Here is a 20,967-nt window from a genome sequence, read left to right as displayed (position 1 = left end):
AGATTATTTATGTGATAAAACATTGCAGCTTTACGGATACATTTTTTTTTCTCACCACTATCTGAAGCACCATACAAGACTTGTCGATATGGAAATGACCTGACTTAGCTGTTCACAATTTGGCCCTTGTCAAAGTCATTTAGATCCTTAGGCTATGGACACATTTTCTGAATTTCTGTTTCCAGAAATGATATTTTCTTTTTTTCATTGGCAGATAATAAAGGAGGGCCATAGTTCTGTTCAATGAAGAAAGGAGGACAAGCAATTGGCACCCTGCTGTTTTCTCTCCCATTAAAATGCACAGTGGCCATTCCTGATCAGTTGTTCATTGATTAGCAAGGACAGATAAATGGATGATATTGGGGGGACCACTGTACACATCAGATTTTTACCTGAGAATAAGGCTGACTGTTTGTCCTGGGTGACGCTTGCCAGTTCTCTTGTCCCGTACCCAGGGTGTAATTTTCATTATCTGTTTTTATTCTGTATGTATGGACTCATCACAGGACCACTTCTCTTGTTTAGTACTCTGGGTGTAATTCTCGGTATCTGTTCTTATTCTGTATGTATGGACGCTGCACAGAACTACTTCTCTTGTCGTGTGCTTCTCTGCCCCACTTCATTCTGCTCTGCTACGCCCGGAGCAGTAGTTTATGTCCATGCAGGCCACCATATTAAAGGACAACTCCAATTTTATGAGTGAGATAATTAGATAGTGACAAGTTTAAAACTTTTTAAAGTTTTCAATATTTACTAATATTATTTACTGTGCTTCGCTTATCATACATAATCCTAACTTATTGAAGCTTTAACTGTGCTACCTTTTTGTTTTAGGCATGCAACTAAAGTTGCTGATCAATAGATTTCTTATACCTTTGGAATAGATTTTTATTTTTTTAAGGAGGAACTGAATTTTGGAAGCTGTGACCAAACAAAATCCAGGTAAAGGACAAAAAACAAGTCGTCGTGATTTGCCTGTGGTCTCCCACTGAACTTTTTATTGTAACTGGCTTATCATGTCTTGTTCTGCACGGTGAGGCTTCGTTCACACAGGCGGTGAGGTTATGGTGTGTTTTCGGCATCTTCATGCCAGGGAACCGCTGCTTCTCAGGAGATGCTACATGGAGCTTCCCCCAATGGCAACTCCATAAAAGAGTAAATAGGGGAGTACTGGGGTACTCACTGCTGCAAGCTATCATATATTAAGGTGCTGGTTCTTTAGGAACCATTGTTGCAAGTGACTGAGCAGGGAACTCCTCAGATCCTAACCTTCCCTTACTCTGTATAGAGACACCCATCTTGGTGGAGGCAGGGATTTGCTTCCTTATGTCAGATTCTCCAGCAAAGAAAACATTGAATGACACCAAATCCCTCTCCAAATCTACTGAGACTAGCAGATCTTACACTGTAGTTATGAGGCTGTAGGGACACTAGTAGTAAACTAGTCCTCAAATTTTGAATTAGGTTCCACTAAATCTCTTGAGGTCCCTCCACTTTTTCCAGCCAGCATATAGCCCATTCAATGGAACACCGCTTGTTGTTGCTCCTGCCGTAGATGGTGATATAATATGAAGTAACAGCAAAACATTTGCTGAGGACATCTCTGTGCTGTCTTTTGCAATGAGAGAGCTTTATATTTGATTGGAAGCAATGTGCAGTGACTGCAGAGCGTGATTGTGTCTTGTTGTGCATGGAGGTACAGGAGGCAAATACAAAAATAACGTTCTTTAAAAATACATTTAAAGTGTTTTGGATAAAATAACCCTTTTAACTCCCAGAATTTTTTTTGTGTATGCCCCCATGTGATTTTTTTTTTACTACTTAGATACTACTGTGAAAGAGATTCTTGCCAAAGTGAGCAATATTTCCTGCCAGTTCCTTTTCTGTCACCAGGACAGGTGTCCCCATTGGAAGTTTTCCTCTCACGTATTTGGATTTTCCATCACTTTTTGCTTTGGTGACGGTGGTCATCAAACAAAATTAATCTACCCTATGGGAACAAAAAGTTGGCAGGTTTTTTAAACTTTCCCTACCTAAATAAGGTTTTGGCTACACACAAACTTCATGCATGATATTTGCACTGCATAACATGGTCTTTTTTGGGTTCTGCATTGCTGTTTTTGACAATTGTAGTTTTTTGCAAATGCACACATCATAATAATTTGTTTATATAAAGTGGCTGCAGAATGGCCAGGGCGGAGGAATATATTTCTTTTGCAATTTTTGGAGTGTATAGTTGTCGCACCCTCTGACATAGTTGGGAGGTGTGATACATTCATATAGAGAAATGTATTCTGCAGAAATGGAGCGGTTGCATGTGATGCTTGTCTATTTGAGGGGTAGGAGCCTATTGACCTGCTCATTGATGTGTAGGTAACTCTTAGGATTCCGCAGCTCCGGGGAATGAGTGAGCAGGCGCTGATAAATCCCCAGTGACATAATTCAGTCACCACGCTCGATCTGAATCCTCCTAGTCGGGAAATGAAGTCAGCCCATTACAGCGTGCCTTTCGGCTCTTTCCTTTGTAGGAATCATGGAAATGGATTTTGACTTCAACCTCCCTACTGACAACAATGAAGTCTTCCAGTTTAATGACCAGGTTGTTAGTGTACGGGGCCTCTTGTTGAATTAGGCTACTTAATGTGACAGGTGTTGTTTGATTGGAATTAGATTATTATTTGTAAAATTGGAAAAAAATTATCTGCTTTTTGTACTTATTCATAAAAAAGAATGGTAGTGTTTAATAAACCTTGCTTCTATGCACAGTTTGTAATTGCATGGGTATATATGGGCAGATATATTTTCATATATTTTCTAATTAAGTGCTACATAATGGTTGTGCTTTACTGTTAATATTATGCAGGTCTATCTACCAGGGTTCTGTGAATATCTGTAAGAAGCAATGTTCTCCCTCAGCACCAAGGTCAAGTGCTTCCTTTTTATTGGCAAATGTAAAGGGCCTTTCTTCCCATTACCTTTTGTGCAGGGCAGCTCCTCCTTCCCAGTGTCCACCGGTGCGGGGCAGCCCCTCCTTCCCATTGGTCCCTGGTCGGGGCAGCCCCTCCTTCCCATTGGTCCCTGGTTGGGGCAGCCCCTCCTTCCCATTGGTCACTTGTTGGGGCAGCCCCTTCTTCCCATTGGTCACTGGTCGGGGGAGCCCCTCCTTCCCAGTGGCCACCGGTGCGGGGCAGCCAGGAGCGCTGGTGTCTATCAGTGTAAGAGAGTCCTTCTCCGTTGACTCTTTGTGCAGAAACACTACAATTTGTATTGCCTCTGTTTCGCTTCTAGGGCCCTTTTTAAAATAATTTGATTGTTTAATATTACCCATGGTGTTAAATATGCCAACTACACCACCTTCCTTATTCTTTTATCCCAATGTGCTGATCCCACCAATGTACTATGAGATTGTAGGTAGAGTAATTATTAAAGGCAACAGTTCCTTGTTAAGGTATTTCATGGGTTTCTCATTGACAAAAATTTCCTTACAGCCGCTTTACCATATACGTTTTTCTAATAACTCTGTATAACTTCTGTATATGTTGACATTAATAGTAATCTCCTATTATTTTTCCTAGGCAGATCTAAAACTATGGCAGTAACCTTTTAGAAAAAAAGGCATGGAAGGTAATATTATATTTCCAAAGGCTGCCTTCATCTTTTGTTTAAGCAAATTATGGGAGAAGGAAAGCGTCTGCTTTGTATAATGTGTTAAAGAATACAATAGCTCTTTTGTGAGAGTTTATGTTGGCTTCCCTAAAGCACTTCTCCTTGCTATTACCTCTATTCAAATCTTTGAGCTTTATTTCAACGAGAACTTTTTTTTTTAATGCAAATGATGGTTTAAAAGGATAGTTTTTATAATATGAGGATATATATATAAATTAGGAAGCTGTTATGGGTAGATGATTTTATATTGAGTAAAACTCTCGGTTGCCATTCTGATCATTGCTATATATTGCTTATATATATATATATATATATATATTTTAGGATTTAGATACATTTTAAGCTGATCTTGTAACTCAAGGAAGTAAAAGAATGTGATTTTTTTTTTAAATGATGATGCTTCCGCCTCTATGATTACCTAACATTGTGATTCATTTTGCTATAAATAATATAGTATTTGGCCTACGTGTATGACGCACATCAATTTTTGTCAGTAACCCCGCATTGCTGGTTCCTATTAACTATGACTAGGCAGCTAAATCTCTGGAATCGCCTAACACTACTATGATGCAGTCCAGACATTGCTGAAGAATGTTATACCACACTGCGTATCCGAAAAATAACGCCAGCCACTTGGAGGAAGTGTGATCGGATATCGATAACCACATTTTGTGCATTATGTTGGTTTTGCCATCCCAGTGGAATTGGCCTGGTAAAAACTTGGCCGGCCTCCATGTTGATGCTAAGTTTCTCTTGGCTTACTGTGTACCTTCAGCATTTGTATTGCAGTAATTTTGCTTTGCTTAAAGCTAAAGTTTTTAAAAATTTAGCTCCAAGCTGAGTTATTTTTTTATAGCCAGGCAGATGTGCCGTGTCAAGTATGAGGATTGGGTACAGAACAAAATGGCGATCCAGGCAAGCACACACAGAGGTGAAGATGGTAATTGACAATATTGTCCACTCCAGATCCTTCCCCTAAGTTTTAAGAGGGTATAAAAAAGTATAAAGGGAACAAGGATGGCATTTATTAGGTACACTCAAAATGTCCTAATGAATACATCCTAAAATAATCAATCTGTAGCTACTGGTCATCTCTTCTCGTCATCCATATAGGTGGTGGCTTCTTCTGGTGGCATTGGAGCTCTTGGATTTTATTTTAGAGTTAGATCTAGTTGTTGATGGGGATGCCTCCTCCCCATTCTGTACACTGTAGTTATTGCTTTCCTACCTGCTCCTGATCAACAATGGTGGATGTCTACAATGGAAAAAGGAAATAGACAAAAATAGACCCTGCCCTTCTCACCTTGGCATCATAATAGAATGTCAAGAGATAAAGTTGGCAGCAGATGAGGGTTTTCTTTGGATGGCCATTGTTTTCATGCATTTAATGCATTTGTCAAATGCAGGTTAGCATATTCCTATTTACTTTGTCCGACGTGGAAGACCAGGTCTTGCATTTGACCTAAGTTGCCTCGTGTTAAGATTCTTTAGATGCTATCGGTCCTGTTGAGGCTTTTGCCAAGGCTGGTCAAATGTAAGCATTTGTGGCAATGTACGTTAAACCAAAACAAGGTTCAATATGTTTTAAATTGGTATTTCACCATATCCTTGTACCAAACCAGTGTTGCATCTTTATGGCTAAGAAGAAGTGCATCATGTGAAATAAGGAGGGGTGGTATTACAGAAACAATGACTGGAAGTTCCAGTGGCACAGAATTTGTAGAATTTCAGTTTCTTATCCAATTCCTGTCCAGCTATGGAAATGGACCTTGTTCTAATCCCAGGCACGGCTGTCTTATTGCCTATCCAGCTTTGCATCTCGGTAAGGGTGACTGACGTACATTACGTTACAAGGGCTGCACAGGTAAAATCTGTCTTGTGTGTGTTTCAGTGGTATTTTTGGTGGTTTTTTTTTAGCTATATGGCTGGAACTGACCTTTAAGCCTGCAGAGCTGGAGGTTTGAGTGCATTCATTGGTAATGAGATGTCACTGGGCTCACAAATGGAGTGACTGCACTCGGGAGGAGCAGGTGTCTGAAGTGTTATTATCCTGGAACAATGGACCAGAGTAGGCGATGGTTTCCTGTCATAGAGAAAGCTCTGGCGGGTCCTCCATGTGAGAAAGTGCTCTTTCCTTTCCCCTGAGATCCCGTATAAACAGCTGTGACTTGCCCTCTCTCACACAATAGAAGGGGGTATTACCTTCAATAAAAAAGGTTTGTTCTGCAAGCCTTTGAACAATGCAGGATGCATTGCAGGTCTTAGGATCAATGTTTTTGTAAGACATTTTAAATTTATTTTCCAGTGCAGCCAATTAGGTTTTAATCTAATTGCCCTGTTATGCCACATAGAAGCATCAAAGGCAGCTCTAGGTACCTTTTTTGTGTACACCGTAACCTTATTGAAAATGTATCATTTTTATGATTGCCATTTTGTTCACTTCCAGTGCATCTTTGCTTTATGAAAGCCTAAACTATGATAATATTCCCACCCCTTTAATGTTCCCTATGCTCACCGAAACTAGCCTTACCTTACCGGAGCGTCGACTGAATTATTCAGGGACCACCCCTTAAATCAACAATGGGTGCCATATCTGTTCTCTTGCACCTATCAGGTGTTACTCATGGCACAATGTGTGCCCATATTCCTGCACATATGCAATGATCCCATCAGCATCTCCATTATCAAAGCTTTTATAAATGAAAGGCTTTGGAAAGGGGTTTATTGATGGTGGGATGAATGCGGAATGTCACCTCTTTCGAAGTTGTGTTATGTGCAGAATGGGAGCACATAGGAAACTATTGAATACATAGGGACATTTAATTATAAAAACATGGATGAGTTCAGGTCCTCTTTACATTTCCGTCTTCCGTGTCCCCAGTGAGTAGATTCACCCTCTGTATTGTTTGTCCTGATGACTGTTCTTAGCAGAAAGTAATTAGAAATACAACATGAAAAACCTTGAAAAACCTCCAATGTGGACAATGGTTATCTAACAACTCTCTAAAATGAAATTGTCTCATTTTATGTTAAGGAAATGGGACAGAAAGTGAAGGGGAATCTATGTAGCAGATCATTGCAACAAACACATTTTTAAGCATTTTGCGGCACATTTATTAAGCAGTGAGTTTGATATTTAATTCAGGGTAATGTTCCAGGTGCATAATAGGCAGTGATTAGTGAAAGTTGCTCTTGCTTATTCATAAATATGCCGCTTTAACTTGGTTACAATGCATTTATCATACTAAGTGACAGAAGGACATGAAAGGATGTTGAATGGTTTCCCACACACAAGCAATTAGAATGAATTTTTATTGCTGTATATGTTCCTTATTGTCCTGGTAACTCTTATTATTGTTATCCTGATGTTACAGCAATAAAAAAGAAATGAATATTCATCTGTGTAGTCACAGCCAACAATACAAACCCTACAATGAAATCATTGTGATACAATATAGCATTGTTACACTAAAGGTAAAGTGGAACTCCAGGCACATATATCTTGCATCGGTAGCCCATTCTAGGTATGAGATCTGCAGATGCTTGTCAGCATTAAACTCTGAAAGTCATTTATTACAAATTATCAATCATATTTCACTTGAATGGAATAACAATCCATACTAATAAACTTGTTTTTTTTAAAACATTGCAACCGATCGGGGCAAAGACAAAGAAAGAATTTTCCACTTTCTCAAGCAACTATATATTATTGGCAAAAACAATCCGTAATGAAAAGTTTTAAAGACGGTAAAGTGGTATTTAAAAAAAAAACTTTATTTGTACATATAAATAATAAAATAGCATTAGAACAAAAGATGGTTTTGTTGGCCCATTTATTAAAAAATATCTGTGCTCTGAGATCTACTTTAAAGGGAACTTCAGGCATAAGTTCAAAATTTGGATAGGGAGAGAAGGGTTTGGGACAATTGCCCTGTTTTTTTACCTTTCTAATAATATTATTATTATTATTACACAGTATTTATATAGCGCCAACATATTACACAGGGCTTTACAAAGTCCATAGTCATGTCACTAGCTGTCCCTCAAAGGGGCTCACAATCTAATGTCCCTACCGTTGTCATACGTGATTATTACAATCTAAAGCTGCATACACATGTTCAAGTATGATCTTTCTAAATCTTTCACGTGATGATCTTTCACGATCCTTTCCAACAACTAAGCACTGCACGATGCATGAACATGTGCTGTACATACAGAACCGTTCTGCTCAATGGAGAGGGGAGGGGGAGAACGACTGTGCGGCACCCCGCTTCGCTCTTCCCCCTTCTTTTGCATTAGGATCGTTTGTCGTCCATCGTCCGTGGAACCGCCAGGACGGTCGTTCGGACAATGGATGACGGGCGCTGTACACACTCCTGAGCCGATTATCGGGCGAGAACCATTGGACGTGTGTACATAGCTAAAGGTCTGCATGTTATTGAAATGGACCTTGGGAAATTTCTCAGTTCCTGGATGATGGTTATCAGTGTTCTCCTCGGCCTTTATTATCAGGGCGCACCACCCAGCACTTTTCGGTAACCACCCGACTGTTTTTGACTGGTTACTGAAGAAATGGGTCACAATACAGGGGCTGCCACCCGCCTACAGCTTCTTCCCACTGGCTTATAAAAATTCTGGGTAGAACTCTGGGTATTCTGCTCAAAACAGGAAGTGAGTGAAAATCTCTCCAAAAATCACAATATAAACTTGAATTGCTCTTTCTATTTTATCCTAAACTCAGCAGTTGAAATTCAATTTTAAACTTGTCTACTGTGTGCACATTTTTTCCTTTTGACAGTTGCTGCTTCTCAAGGACTTGATAATCTCAGTATTATCTCCTTATGGGAAATACTGTCTTCATTTCACACTTGCAGTATTTTTGGAGGAGGCCATGCTCTGGTTTTGACAGGGCTGCAGGATGAAAAGCTTTCTCCTTGCCTGGTCCATAATTAGGTCCCCTCGGCTGTCTGGCAGGGTTGAGTGCTGAGGAATGTGTTCCATTCACTGGTAATGAATTGCCTCTTCTGTACTTGGCTTTCCCGCTAATCATACAGTGATGAGTTTCTTGCCCTTCCTTTCTTTGTGGTGCACGTGATTTTTTGTAAAATGACTTTACTGGAGTGTATAGATTGTCCCCATCATTTGTGACCCTGAAGTAGCGTACAGCCACATGTCCCTTCTTCGTGCAAAGTAACTTATGGTGCCAGAATCCTGCCACTGTTTTATTTGAATGAGAAATGCAAATTTTTGCTGACGACATTAATTAGGTCTGTGGTTTTTTTTTATTTGTTTGGTTTTTTTTTTTAATAAAGCAGAGAATTAAGCAATCGGTAAACATTCTCTGCAGGTGGATCATCAATGTGCATGTGTTTTAGATGTCAGTTATTGATTCACCACCAGAGAATATTTGTGAAATATCACTTGTTACTTTATCCACAACTCAGTACATTAGTGTGGTGGTCAGTGGGACCAATGCCAATCTTGGAGGAAGACAAAAAGATCATTTGTTTTAGTTAAACTGACCTAAGAACCACAAATTGCTCAAGGAACCCCTAGCAACTTCTGCAGGAACCCAAACTGGGGAAACACTGGTGTAGAGGTTAAAGGATAACTAATGTTGCACCATTAACATTTTGGGACCAGGCAGGGCTTTATTGCAGAAAGGGACAGTGTCTGTTCTACAATAGGCATTCTTACATGCCAGAGTGCCGCCTCTTAATAATATTTATACCTGACACATGCCAGCTTCTCCTGAGGCTTCTGGGACTTGAGTGAACAAGCGTGCGAATGTCGGCCTGGCCAATCAATATAGCCAAATCAAGAAAAGGAATAAGATGGCGGCGCCAATGTCAGAAAGGGGAAAGGTAAGTATAATTAAGGTTAATTTCGGCATTAACTTAGTGTTAGGATTCAGATTAAAGCCCAATGAACCTTCCATGTGCAGTTCACTACATTAGGGACATGCCGCAGGTCAGGTGGTCAGTTGCTGTGCCTTGGTAGCCCATTACAAATTTTTGAGCTCTCTTAACCTAATGATGTCTGACGGGATTCTGAGGATTACAGATTGGATTTCAGGTGATGGGTATATATAGGGTTTAGGAGGTAAAAACTCACTTTATGGGTTAAGTTTGGAGGTTTACATGTTACGTGATAAGTTATTGGGTGAATGTTTTTAGATTTTAGGTTGAGTTCGGTAAGTTCTAATGAACCCTTTCCCAGCAGCTCCTATTTTTGCTCCTCCACCGATTTATTCAGACTTGAAGATGTAGGAAGGCGTCCTGTGTAAACCTTTAATCTAGAAATAAAGATATGAGAATCGGTTAAAGCAGTGTGTAATCTATAAGCAGGAGCACATTCACCATAATTAATACACCAACATGCACTTGTGCATTTGGATCATAGGTGACAGTGTGCCTTAGGACTAAACCCAGATACCAATAAAAATATATCGTCATCCTAACCGGAAAAAAAAATAAATTGTTTTCTTGCAAAGAATTTAGAATGTATTGAAGTTCTGCTATGGTGAAAGTAAAGATGTGAAAGCAAACATCTGTGCTCAGTACATGGATTCCTCATCCGCTGTGCATTGTAATTTGTAGGTCAGGAAATTCCTGGAGTCCCTATTGCAGTTATAGACTGATGGGTCAAATACTGCTTATATATCCCCCTTCCATTGCTTGATCGCAGTCTGATAGGGAGGAGCGAGCTTCAGCAGCAGGAGTATGGAAAATGATGACATTTGCATAAATGATTATATGCAAGAGAGCTTATATGCAGATCTTTTTAACCCTTGCACCAAACGATGATTGGTAGCTGTGCTATGATTGGTGGCGCTGCTAGTGATAATTACACTGGCTAATTTACTGTATGCTTAAAGTGAATATAGTATGTGTGTGTGTGTGTGTATATATATATATATATATATATATATATATATATATGGGATAGGTGCTACTTCCCCCGGCAATGCTCATATCTTCTCTTCTTTCTGGCACCACCAGGCATAATCCAAGATCAACATTAACTTCCAAGAAGGAGATGCTGTATTGGAGATCACACAGGAAATGTTCATTTACATGATACAGGTCAGCCCTTTAACCTTGTGATATACTAGTTACAATGTTGAAGTCTGATCAGCAGAGGAGCAGGTCAGTGGATTCTGTCTGCAATAGAATCATGGCATTATCTCAGGCTAGGCAAATCCACCTAATTAAAGAAAGAGAAGCTGCATTAGTTATGTTGCTCATATCACAGGGTCAGTTTAAAAAATAAATAAACGTTTTTGCAGTGTTCTCCCCAGGACTTGTTAGCCGGGTGCACCACCTGGCATTTGTCCGCAAACTGTTTTTGTGTGGTTGCTGAAATTGTCACAATACACTGACACTGGACAGTTGGGGGGAAAATACAAAGATGATGGAAAAATTGGACATAGTAAAAGGGTGGACATTAGAATATTGGAATAAAGTATAAGAGGTGAAGTAGAAAGCTGGCACGATTTTAGGTGTTACTGGATACCTATGGCACAAACAACTGGGGGCACCAATTGTCCTTCTGTCCACTTTTTGACCACTTAGTTACATCTTCTCTCCACCCAACTGAAAAAAATGTCTTTGGAGAATATAGTGTTATAAATGTTCTCTAGCACTCCCAGTACTGTTCTAGATTGCAAGTCACTTTTGCTGGACAGATCCTTCACATTTTTGTGCAGACCCTGAAAGAATGCACACTATGAGGGCCATGTCAGACTTTCGGTTGACCGCTCCCAACCACTCCTAATAAACTGAATGGTAGCAGTTGGAGACAGTTTCGTGCACACGTTTTTTTCCAAAAAGCAATATGTTGCTTTTGTCCATGCAGTTGGTTTTCCAAGAACTGCACCCTCACTTCAAACACAAGGGCAATGCGTCCAAATGTGTTGCCTCTGCTGCGGTCTGCTGCTCCTGTGCACCTTCGCAATAATTATTGTTGGAGACTAACGACCAATCGTCCGATAATCGTTAACAAAAGAAGTGCACGACGACTGATCAATCACTCTGACGAACAAGGATTGTCGCTGGAAACCAACGACCATCCCAGCGGATCTGATTGAGCGACGATCGTTCACGATCTATTGTGTGTATGGTCGTTCAGTGATCGTGGATGTTTCTGCAGTACGCTTTCTCCTTTACATGTCACTTCCTGCATCGTTCAAACGATCGTATCTAGCGTGTGTGCACTATTGGTGGATTATATTTGAATGATTGTATTGGTTACAACATGTACAGAACTGTGCACAATACGATCGTTCAAAATAATTATGCATAATCGTTAGTGGTTCGTTTTCTAACAATAATATTGCAGGTGTTTACCTAGCTTAACATAAAAGTGTTGAACTGCAGCTGACCACTCCTTACATTTTGAAGCTACGTTATTTATTTTTTCCAGGAATTTATTTTTTCCTTTTACACCTTGTTATTCTATCACTAAGACAACATTCATTCACCCGTCTGTAGTGAGACAATAGGAAAAGAATAATACCGCTATTGTTTGGTATTGTTCAGTAGTAACTTAGAACAATGTAACCAATAGCATTCAGAACAACCAGAGAGCAGCTCACAAGATTTCTGACTTCATCAACTGGTATTTCTTAATTTCATTAACCGATATCACAGAAGGCTTTACTACTGTGTTAACAATTCAAGAGGGACCAATTGAGAGAGATGGTATTGTTGGGATTTACATAACTATTAAGGCCTTTTTTTCTGGTATCACTGTTTGGTTTCCCTATTGTAAGAAAAATATCCTTGAAAGTACAACTGAACCCAGGGGACACTCACCTGTCCCCATTTCGTCTCAAGCGCTTCCACCTTCTTTATTCTTTTCTTCCCCGTTCAGATTTTTGGCCACCTTGATTGGCTGGGCCAGGGGAACATAACACCTGTGCAAGGGCAGGGGTTCATTTAGTTCTGGCACCTGCCGAAAAAGCCGGGATTGCCAGGTATCCCCAGCAAATATGCAGCACAGTGAATTTTAACAGCTGGGAGAGTGGTCAAGCAGGTAGCAATACTTTTTGTGGAAGGGATTTTGCCTGTACCTTTGTGCAATAAAGCCTTGCCCAATCCCAAAATTTTAAAGTAGGCTTTAGTTCCACTTGATGTTCATTATCTACCTTTTTAGCAAGCTGTAAATCTTGGTTTTGCTTTCTTGAAGGGCTATAGGTAATGCTGGAATCCTTCCATTTTAAATACCTGGTCCACCGCAGGGCATTGGGGATACTCCAGGTCACAAGTACATACAATACTACATAGCTGCTCCCCTTCTTCCTTTTTTGATTCCTTGTTTCCATTTTGATTAGCCAGGCCAGGATGACGTAATTCCCGGCTGCTGCAGCGCATGTGTTGTTCAGCGTTGTATTGCCAATAGTATTTTGCTAGTCATTTGCCAGTTTTTGTCACCAGACGTCCCCTGGAAATCTGTACAGTATATTAATCTTTTTTTTGTAGTCCGTTGACTTAGTTTTTACACTTTAGTAGCATGTGTATATTTTATGGTTTGTATTATTCCCTCGATAATCCTGTAACTCATTTTATATTTGAAGATTGGCTTGAATTTGATATTTAAGACTGGGATCATTCACAGTTCACTGACCAGTGCATTTGATCTTCAGATGACTACCTCCTGAACTTAAGTTGACTTCTTTTTACGATGAATCAACCTTTCAATTTCAAACTGCCCATGCTTCCCCATTGACATGTAAAATAAAATGAGCCATTCTGAAATAAACAAAAACCCAATGATACACGTACTTCTTTTCCCTTTCATGGAAGGCCTTCTAACATTACAGAACTTCAAACCCTCAAAAATTGCATCTCTCCATCTTTAATATTTCCATCTTGGGGTATGGCAATGTAAGGAAAACCGGAGTATCCCTTTTGCATCATGGGAACACTCCAATTCTCAGCCCAATCATGTGTGCTTTTATTAGAGAGGTCATGACCCAAAGACTGAAATAGAAGCATGCATAGGGTGTGGGAAGATTGGAGTTTGATGTCCGGGAGCTACATACAAACAGGATGTGACGGCAGCATTCATCAGAAGAGATTATTTTCTTAACCTAACAATAAGCCACTTGCTTTAAAAGTATACACAAGTCAAATGTTTCAAAGTGTTTAAACTTCCTCCATTGAATGCATTGCTTTTTCACTATTAGGAGAACTCGGAATACAGCAAACTTTCCAGAGATATTAATAGGTAATACTGTTGTGAAAACAATCTGATTCCTGCACCTAGCATCCAAGCATTTTGTATAGAGTTCCCCTTGCTACCTAAAGAAATACTAGTCTTATTTTTTGGTGAAACATATACATAAAAGAGATCAGATTAAAATGTATCTAAATGTACTGTAAAGCTGCATACACACTTGCAATAATTATTGTTGGAGACTAACGACCAATCGTCTGATAATCGTTAATAAAAGAAGTGCACAACGACTGACCAATCACTCCGACGAGCAAGGATTGTCGCTGGAAACGAAGGACCATCCCAGTGGATCTGATTGAGCGACGATCGTTCACGATCTATTGTGTGTACCGTCATTCAGTGATCGTGGATGTTTCTGCAGTACGCTTTCTCCTACATGTCACTTCCTGCATCGTTCAAACGATCGTATCTAGCGTGTGTACACTATTGGTGGATTATATTTGAATGATTGTATTGGTTACAACATGTACAGAATTGTGCACAATACGATTGTTCAAAATAATTATGCATAATCGTTAGTGGTTCGTTTTCTAACAATAATTATTGCAGGTGTTTACCTAGCTTAACATAAAAGTGTTGAACTGCAGCTGACCACTCCTTACATTTTGAAGCTACGTTATTTATTATTTCCAGGTTTTTTTTTCCTTTTACACCTTGGTATTCTATCACTAAGACTAACATTCATTCACCTGAGTAGTAGTAGGACAATAGGAAAAGAATAATACCGCTTTTTTTTGGTATTACTCAGTAGTAACTTAGAACAATGTGACCAATAGCATTCAGATATCACAGAAGGCTTACTACTGTGTTAACAATTCAAGGAGGACCAATTGAGAGAGATTTTATTGTTGGTTATTGAGATTTACATAACTATTAAGGCCTTTTTTTCTGCTATCACTCTGTTTGGTTTCCCTCTTGTAAGAAAAAAATCCTTGAAAGTACAACTGAACCCAAGGGACACTCACCTGTCCCCATTTCGTCTCAAGCGCTGCCATCTTCTGTATTCTTTTCCTCCCCATTCAGATTTTTGGCCACCTTGATTGGCTGGGCCAGGGGAACATAACACCTGTGCAAGTGTGCAGGGGTTCATTTAGTTCCGGCACCTGCCGAAAAAGCCGGGATTGCCAGGTATCCCCAACAAATATGCAGCACAGTGAATTTTAACAGCTGGGAGAGTGGTCAAGCAGGTAGCAATACTTATTGCGGAAGGGATATTGCCTGTCCTTTTCTGCAATAAAGCCTTGTCTGATCCCAAATTTTTAAAGTGGGCTTAAGTTCCACTTGAAGATGTTCATTATGTACCCTTCCAGCAAGCTGTAAGTCTTAAGCTACGTACACACGGCAGATTTTTATAATCGGCATCGGCCAATTATCGGGCAAAAATCTGCTCTTCCGGCACATCTGCATTTAAATTGAAGACATCTGTTTGCTGTGTGTTTGGCGTGGTCTCTGTCCCTCGCTGCCCTCCTTCCCTTGTGTTCTAATTGCTGGGTGTTTATCATTTCTTTTTTGGTTTATAATTGTTGAAAAGTGAAGCGTTTTCATTGTAAAGCCAAACCTTTTTTTCTAGTTTCGGATAGAGCAGTTAATTGTTTGGATTTCATTTTTTTGGTTTTTGTCTCATCAGGAGAGTCCCCCAAAGCAAAGGGAAATCGCCTATTAGACAACTGTCAGCAGAAAGCATGTTGCCATTGTAGGATTCCTCCTCGCCTGCTATTACTTTTCAAAACTATAAAAGCTTACAGTCTTATTTGTGGCTTATTACCAACTTTGCTCTGAAACTGCTTTTCTCCGCCAAGGTTCCGTGGAACACAGGGATTCCCCCAGAGGTTGCTAGGGGTTCCTTGAGCAATGACCAATTTGGACCTCCCAGGTCAATTGCCACTGACACTAATGATCTTTTTGGTTATCTGTAAGGCTATGTACGCACATCAGATGATTCTCGCTTCAAGGATAATCTTGGACGAGAATCTGACATTGGTGTGTACAGCGACCATCCAACGTCGTTCATGGATCCGTTGTGGTGGATTTACGAGCGATGGAAGTGAAGAGAGAAGAATGCAGTGGGGTGCCGCTCGCTCGTTCTTCCCCCTCCCTTCTCCATAAAGAATATTGGTGCTGTATGTACGGCACTTATTCATTCATCTTTTTTTGGAGTTGGAAACAACCATAAAAGATCCTTTCCAATGACAAAAATCTAATGTGTGTACATAGCCTAGGGGTTACATTCTTCCCAATGGCCACCAACGTAAGAGACATTATTAATATTATTAAATCGTATTTATATGGCACCAACATATTACGCAGTGCTGTACATTAAATAGGGGTTGCAAATGACAGATACAAACAGTGACACAGGAGGAGGAGAGGACCCTGCCCAAAAGACCTTACAATCTAAAGCTAGGTACACACTAGCAATAATTGACATTAGAAAACAAACGATTATGCACGAATATTTTGAACGATGGTATTGTGCACAATTCTGTACATGCTGTAATGAGACGATTGTTCAAATATAATTCACCAATAATGTACACTTGCTAGATACAATCGTTTGAACGATGCAGGAAGTGATTGCGATTGCAAACAATCGTTGCCCAATCAGATCCACTGGGATGGTCTTTCATTTCCAGCGATGTATCAATGTACACTTTTTTTGTTAACGATTATCAGACGAGCGCCAATAGTCGTTCGTTTCCAACGATAATTACTGCACATGTGTAGTTTATTATGATATGGTCTGTACAGAAACTTCTATGTCTTGTGTGGGGTGATTCCATCCCAGTTGAAACATAATTATTCGCTTCTTCTGTTTAATTGAAAGTGTACGTGCCACCTTTTTGTGGTATTGGTGGCTATTTTGTTGACTGAACCTATATATCATGTATCTGCAAAATTATGTTTTATACTCAATTAGTTCTTGCAATCACCTACGCATTGACGTTCACACTTGCAAAGAAAGTGGAAGGATCCAATCGTGTTCTGCATGTAAAATTTGCTAATGTGAGAAAATTAGCAAAAAGATGACTTCATCTGCCTAATGCTGCTCCTTAGTTGTCCAGTCAGTGGTGGAGAGGGGACACCAATGTATTCCTTACCTATGGCAGAAAATAAAGGGTCAACCACCTGGCTGTACTGTGTGATAAGGCTGTGTAGCCTGTCCTGTACTGACATATGATGGAAGGAAACACATCTTTGTCTCTGTCTCGTAAGATCATATCACCGGGACCCACTATGAGGGCTCCTGTGCTACTTACCCCACGGCACCACCTTCCACCTTTCCTTCTTTTAGTTGGTAGAATTGACATGGGCACAAAGCTAGATATACAGTGAAAGCATTTGTGTTTTTTTTTCCTTTTGGGAGCCCAGAATGACCCAGTCTTCAACAGAATATTGTGCCAACCATCAGATTAGGGCTGAGAATTGGCTGTACTATCTTAGCACTATAGCAGAATTGCCTGGATAACATTAGCTCTGGGTCTAAAAATGCTTCTCAGGATTTTTCTTTTATTAAGCCATTACATGTAATAATTGCTGGAAGTGGCACTCACAGTTTAGAACAGTTTATCTTTGTTCAGATAAAACAGCGCCAATGTTTTACCCAGGCTTCCTATCTCTGCTGTGCATCACTCAACATCCATGCAAATTCACAGCACCATCTGTGGTCCCCTCCTCCAGCAGTTGCTGAGAGCCATGCATTATGGTCGTACCCCGGTCGCATTCCTATGCCTTCCCTACATAGCTTGGTGGGACTTTTACAGGAAAGGACCCTGCTGCTGTCTGCTATCTGGTGAGTGCAGAATTAATTTGGTCAGTGCTCAAATGTTCTTTTAATGTTTTTAGTGTTCTCCTTTTAACAATCCTGCAGTCACTTCCAGGAGTCAGAATAACTGGTGTGTTTTCCTTTGTTGTTAAATTGATTACTACATTCCTAATTGGCATATGTTACCATATAGATTGTGTAGGTTTCAATCTTCACTTGTGGGGGCAGCACGGTGGCTCAGTGGTTAGCACTCTGGCCTTTGCAGTGTTAGGTCCCAGGTTCAAATCTCAGCCAGGATGCTATCTGCATGGAGTTTGTAGGTTCTCGCTGTGTTTGTGTGGGTTTCCTCCCACATCCCAAAAACATGCAGTTAGGATAATTGGCTTCCCCTAAAATTGACCCTAGACTGTGGTAATGACATATGACTATGGTAGGGATATTATATTGTGAGCTCCATTGAGGGACAGCTAGTGACATGACTATGGACTTTGTACAGTGCTGCATAATATGTCGGCGCTATATAAATACTGTGTCATAATATTAACTGTCAAGTTTTCCAATGTTTCCAATGTTTGTGGAGTGCAGGGTTCTTGAAGGTCTTGCTGTTAGATAAAAACTATGGTGCATTGGTGGCTGATAAGGCAATGGGGGCCCACTGCAATATTGTTTATGGGTTTCCTGGTGCATTATTTTGCTTTAATCATAAAAAGTAACCCTATATCAAATACAGGATTCACATATATGCAGAGTTTATATAATATATATATATATATATTTATATATACCTTGTCCCAGCACTGTTCACATTTTCTCGTTGGATTTGGGGTTCTCAATTTTCACAGAAGTGACGTTGATACAATCGTTGCCTCTCTACTTAAATCACTGTTGAAATAAAAATGCACTAGGTAAAATCAATGTTTATTAATGAGTCGGATTTTAAAAGTAAGCTCTTCAGGGCAGGGTCCTCTCCTGCTCCTGTGTCTGTCTGTCTGTCCTTTACATCTCCTATTCATTGTACAGCACTGCGTAATATGTTGGCGCTATATAAATACTGTTTATTAATATTAACAATAATAGTAGAAAAGGGCAACCACTGTATATAACCAAAAAGCAGAAACCTAAGACTGGTAAAGTAATATGAAATTAAGGAGGAGTTAGAGCAGCTTCCAGGTTTTAGCCTTTGAATTACCATCATCTTTCTTCACTGCCATTGTCCTACAGACCCCTAGCTGTGCCCTAGTAATGCTGTCACTTACATTGACCTGTAATGTTTACAGGAAGCATTTAATTAGTTGTAATTAGTCGTTAAAGGGTTTGTCAGCAAATGCTGTAAAAGCCGAAATATTGTTGTGGGTGAAAAGTCTCTTCCTGGTGAAGTGTCAAACAGCTGCGGGCTGCAAGTGCTGTTTTCTTCTTTCATCTTTGTTTTGGGAGAAGCTTTCGTGTGAAGTGTTTTATCTTCAGCTGATAAATCCCAGCTCTTGGTGCAAACCTCGGAGAGTTTTTAGGACTACCAAGAATGATGCCTGGGAATGCGTTGGTTTGTAGGGATAACCTAGCGTGCTTTGAAGCAGCCATTATCAGATCAGTGATTTTTCCACCTTTATCTTCATCTGACCCGCTGTAATTTCATTGATTTGAGTGACGCCAGAAACAATAGCAAGGTCCAGCCTTAAAATATAACTAGCATCTCCCTGCCTATTGGAAAAGCCTTGGACGTGATTAAAAAAAAGTTGAAAGATCTTTTCATAAATACGAACAATCATTTCAGCTGAGCATACATAGCCAAGTACAAACCAAACGTCATTCATGCTGGCCTTAATTCTCGGGGAAAAAAGAGCATTGTTCTGGATAATCTACCAAAAGAGTGACTATGTTCCAAGGTTTGGTCAACCATGTGGATTCTACACAGGTCTGAAACTAATGCAAGCATCTCCACCTCTGATTATTGCTGTCCTGCTTGGTTTAACTCTCTTCCTGAGTTTTCCGTTGGCCATAAAGGATTTCTAAGTGAATGTTGGGTATTTGTGTGTGACGCGCCACTCTTGCCATAGCCCAAAATTGACCTGTATTAAGCATGGTTGGCTCAGTAGCCAAGTTGTGGATTAATAGTATAATAGGGGTTGAATTAGTCACAGTTTCATCTAATCTTTTAACTAATACCCTCTACAAATGGAGAATATGGTGTATGATATTGTTACTTGTTGATTTAGACTTTGCAGCATGCATTTCAATGGCTTATAACATTTTTCATTGGATGGTACAGATTCAATGTTCTACCAGTTACAATATTCCTATTTTGAAAGTGAGAACATATTCAGCTACGTCTATTGGCTTTTGTTTTCCTTCTGTTAGTATTTTGTTTAGCACTCATACTACTATAGAACACGCTCTGGTTTACCCTGCACCCTTTTAACCATTCCCTTCCAATGGTTCATCTAACCTGATATTCTCCTTGCTTACACCTTCTTGTGAAACTCTAATATTCTGAATGCAAAACTATGTGTGGCAATAAAATCTTTGTGAACAGAAGCTTGTACAAGGGGTTCCTAGGTTGAGAGAGGGGTGGTTATGGTTTTTTGCAATGACAATCCTTCACTAATGTGAGTGTAATAAATTAAAATTGGAATCCATGATATGAACTTTGCTAATTATCATTGATCTTTGCACCACCCTACAGAGCAATCCTAAATGTGCTAAAGATAAACCTAAAGTATTGGCTTATGGAACGGGTGACGTGGGATGTGAGGAATTGTAAAGAGGGTGTGTTGGGACCAATGGTAGGGTTAGCCGTGTATGCTGGGTCTTCTGCAACAGCTGGTAGCTCACTGTTTTCTTAAATCTTCATAGTTAGCTCAGATTTCTTAATGTTTGCATTAATGTGATATCTCCATAATGTAGTATTATTCTGAGTCTTTAACACTGATGCCTTTTTGTCTTTGTCTCCACAGAGGTGACATTGAAAGTCCAGGTCAGCGATGTGAGCACCCACCAGCCCCTCGGGAATGCCTTCATAGAGATCTTTTTCAATCAAGCTTCTCTTGCGTCGGGGACTACTGGACCTGATGGGACTGCACTCATCAAACTTCAGTACAAGCTGGGAGGTCAGCTGATTGTAACCGCCACCAAACATGCCTACGTGCCAAACTCTGCACCCTGGAGGCTTCTTCGATTTCCAGGTAAGGTGGCATCTTTATTCTGGTAAATTATTTGAGTGCTGCTGATGTATCATCTGTTATTGAGTGCTAATCGGATAGGCTGCGTTCTCACATTTTCACAGTCTTGTATGGTTTTTAGCA

General features: G+C 40.0%; 1 protein-coding gene across 2 annotated transcripts in view; it reads left to right on the top strand.

Moving 5' to 3' along the window:
* The window catches only part of FAM171A1 (family with sequence similarity 171 member A1), a 69,562-nt gene that overhangs the window by 11,607 nt on the left and 36,988 nt on the right, over window positions 1-20,967 (top strand). The window contains exons 1-2 of one of the 2 annotated variants that reach the window (XM_072412807.1): window positions 17,584-17,695; window positions 20,620-20,847. In XM_072412807.1, coding sequence (XP_072268908.1) covers window positions 17,599-17,695; window positions 20,620-20,847 — 325 coding nt within the window. In that variant the 5' untranslated portion in view covers window positions 17,584-17,598. Of the gene's footprint in view, window positions 1-17,583; window positions 17,696-20,619; window positions 20,848-20,967 lie in introns of those variants that run through there. The other variant, XM_072412808.1, reaches the window with a different exon arrangement.

The sequence above is a fragment of the Pyxicephalus adspersus genome, chromosome 5 (genome assembly GCF_032062135.1).
Source record: "Pyxicephalus adspersus chromosome 5, UCB_Pads_2.0, whole genome shotgun sequence".
NCBI lineage: Eukaryota > Metazoa > Chordata > Amphibia > Anura > Pyxicephalidae > Pyxicephalus > Pyxicephalus adspersus.
The sequence above is the reverse complement of the archived record's forward strand: the minus strand, read 5'-3'. Positions and strand labels throughout refer to the sequence as shown.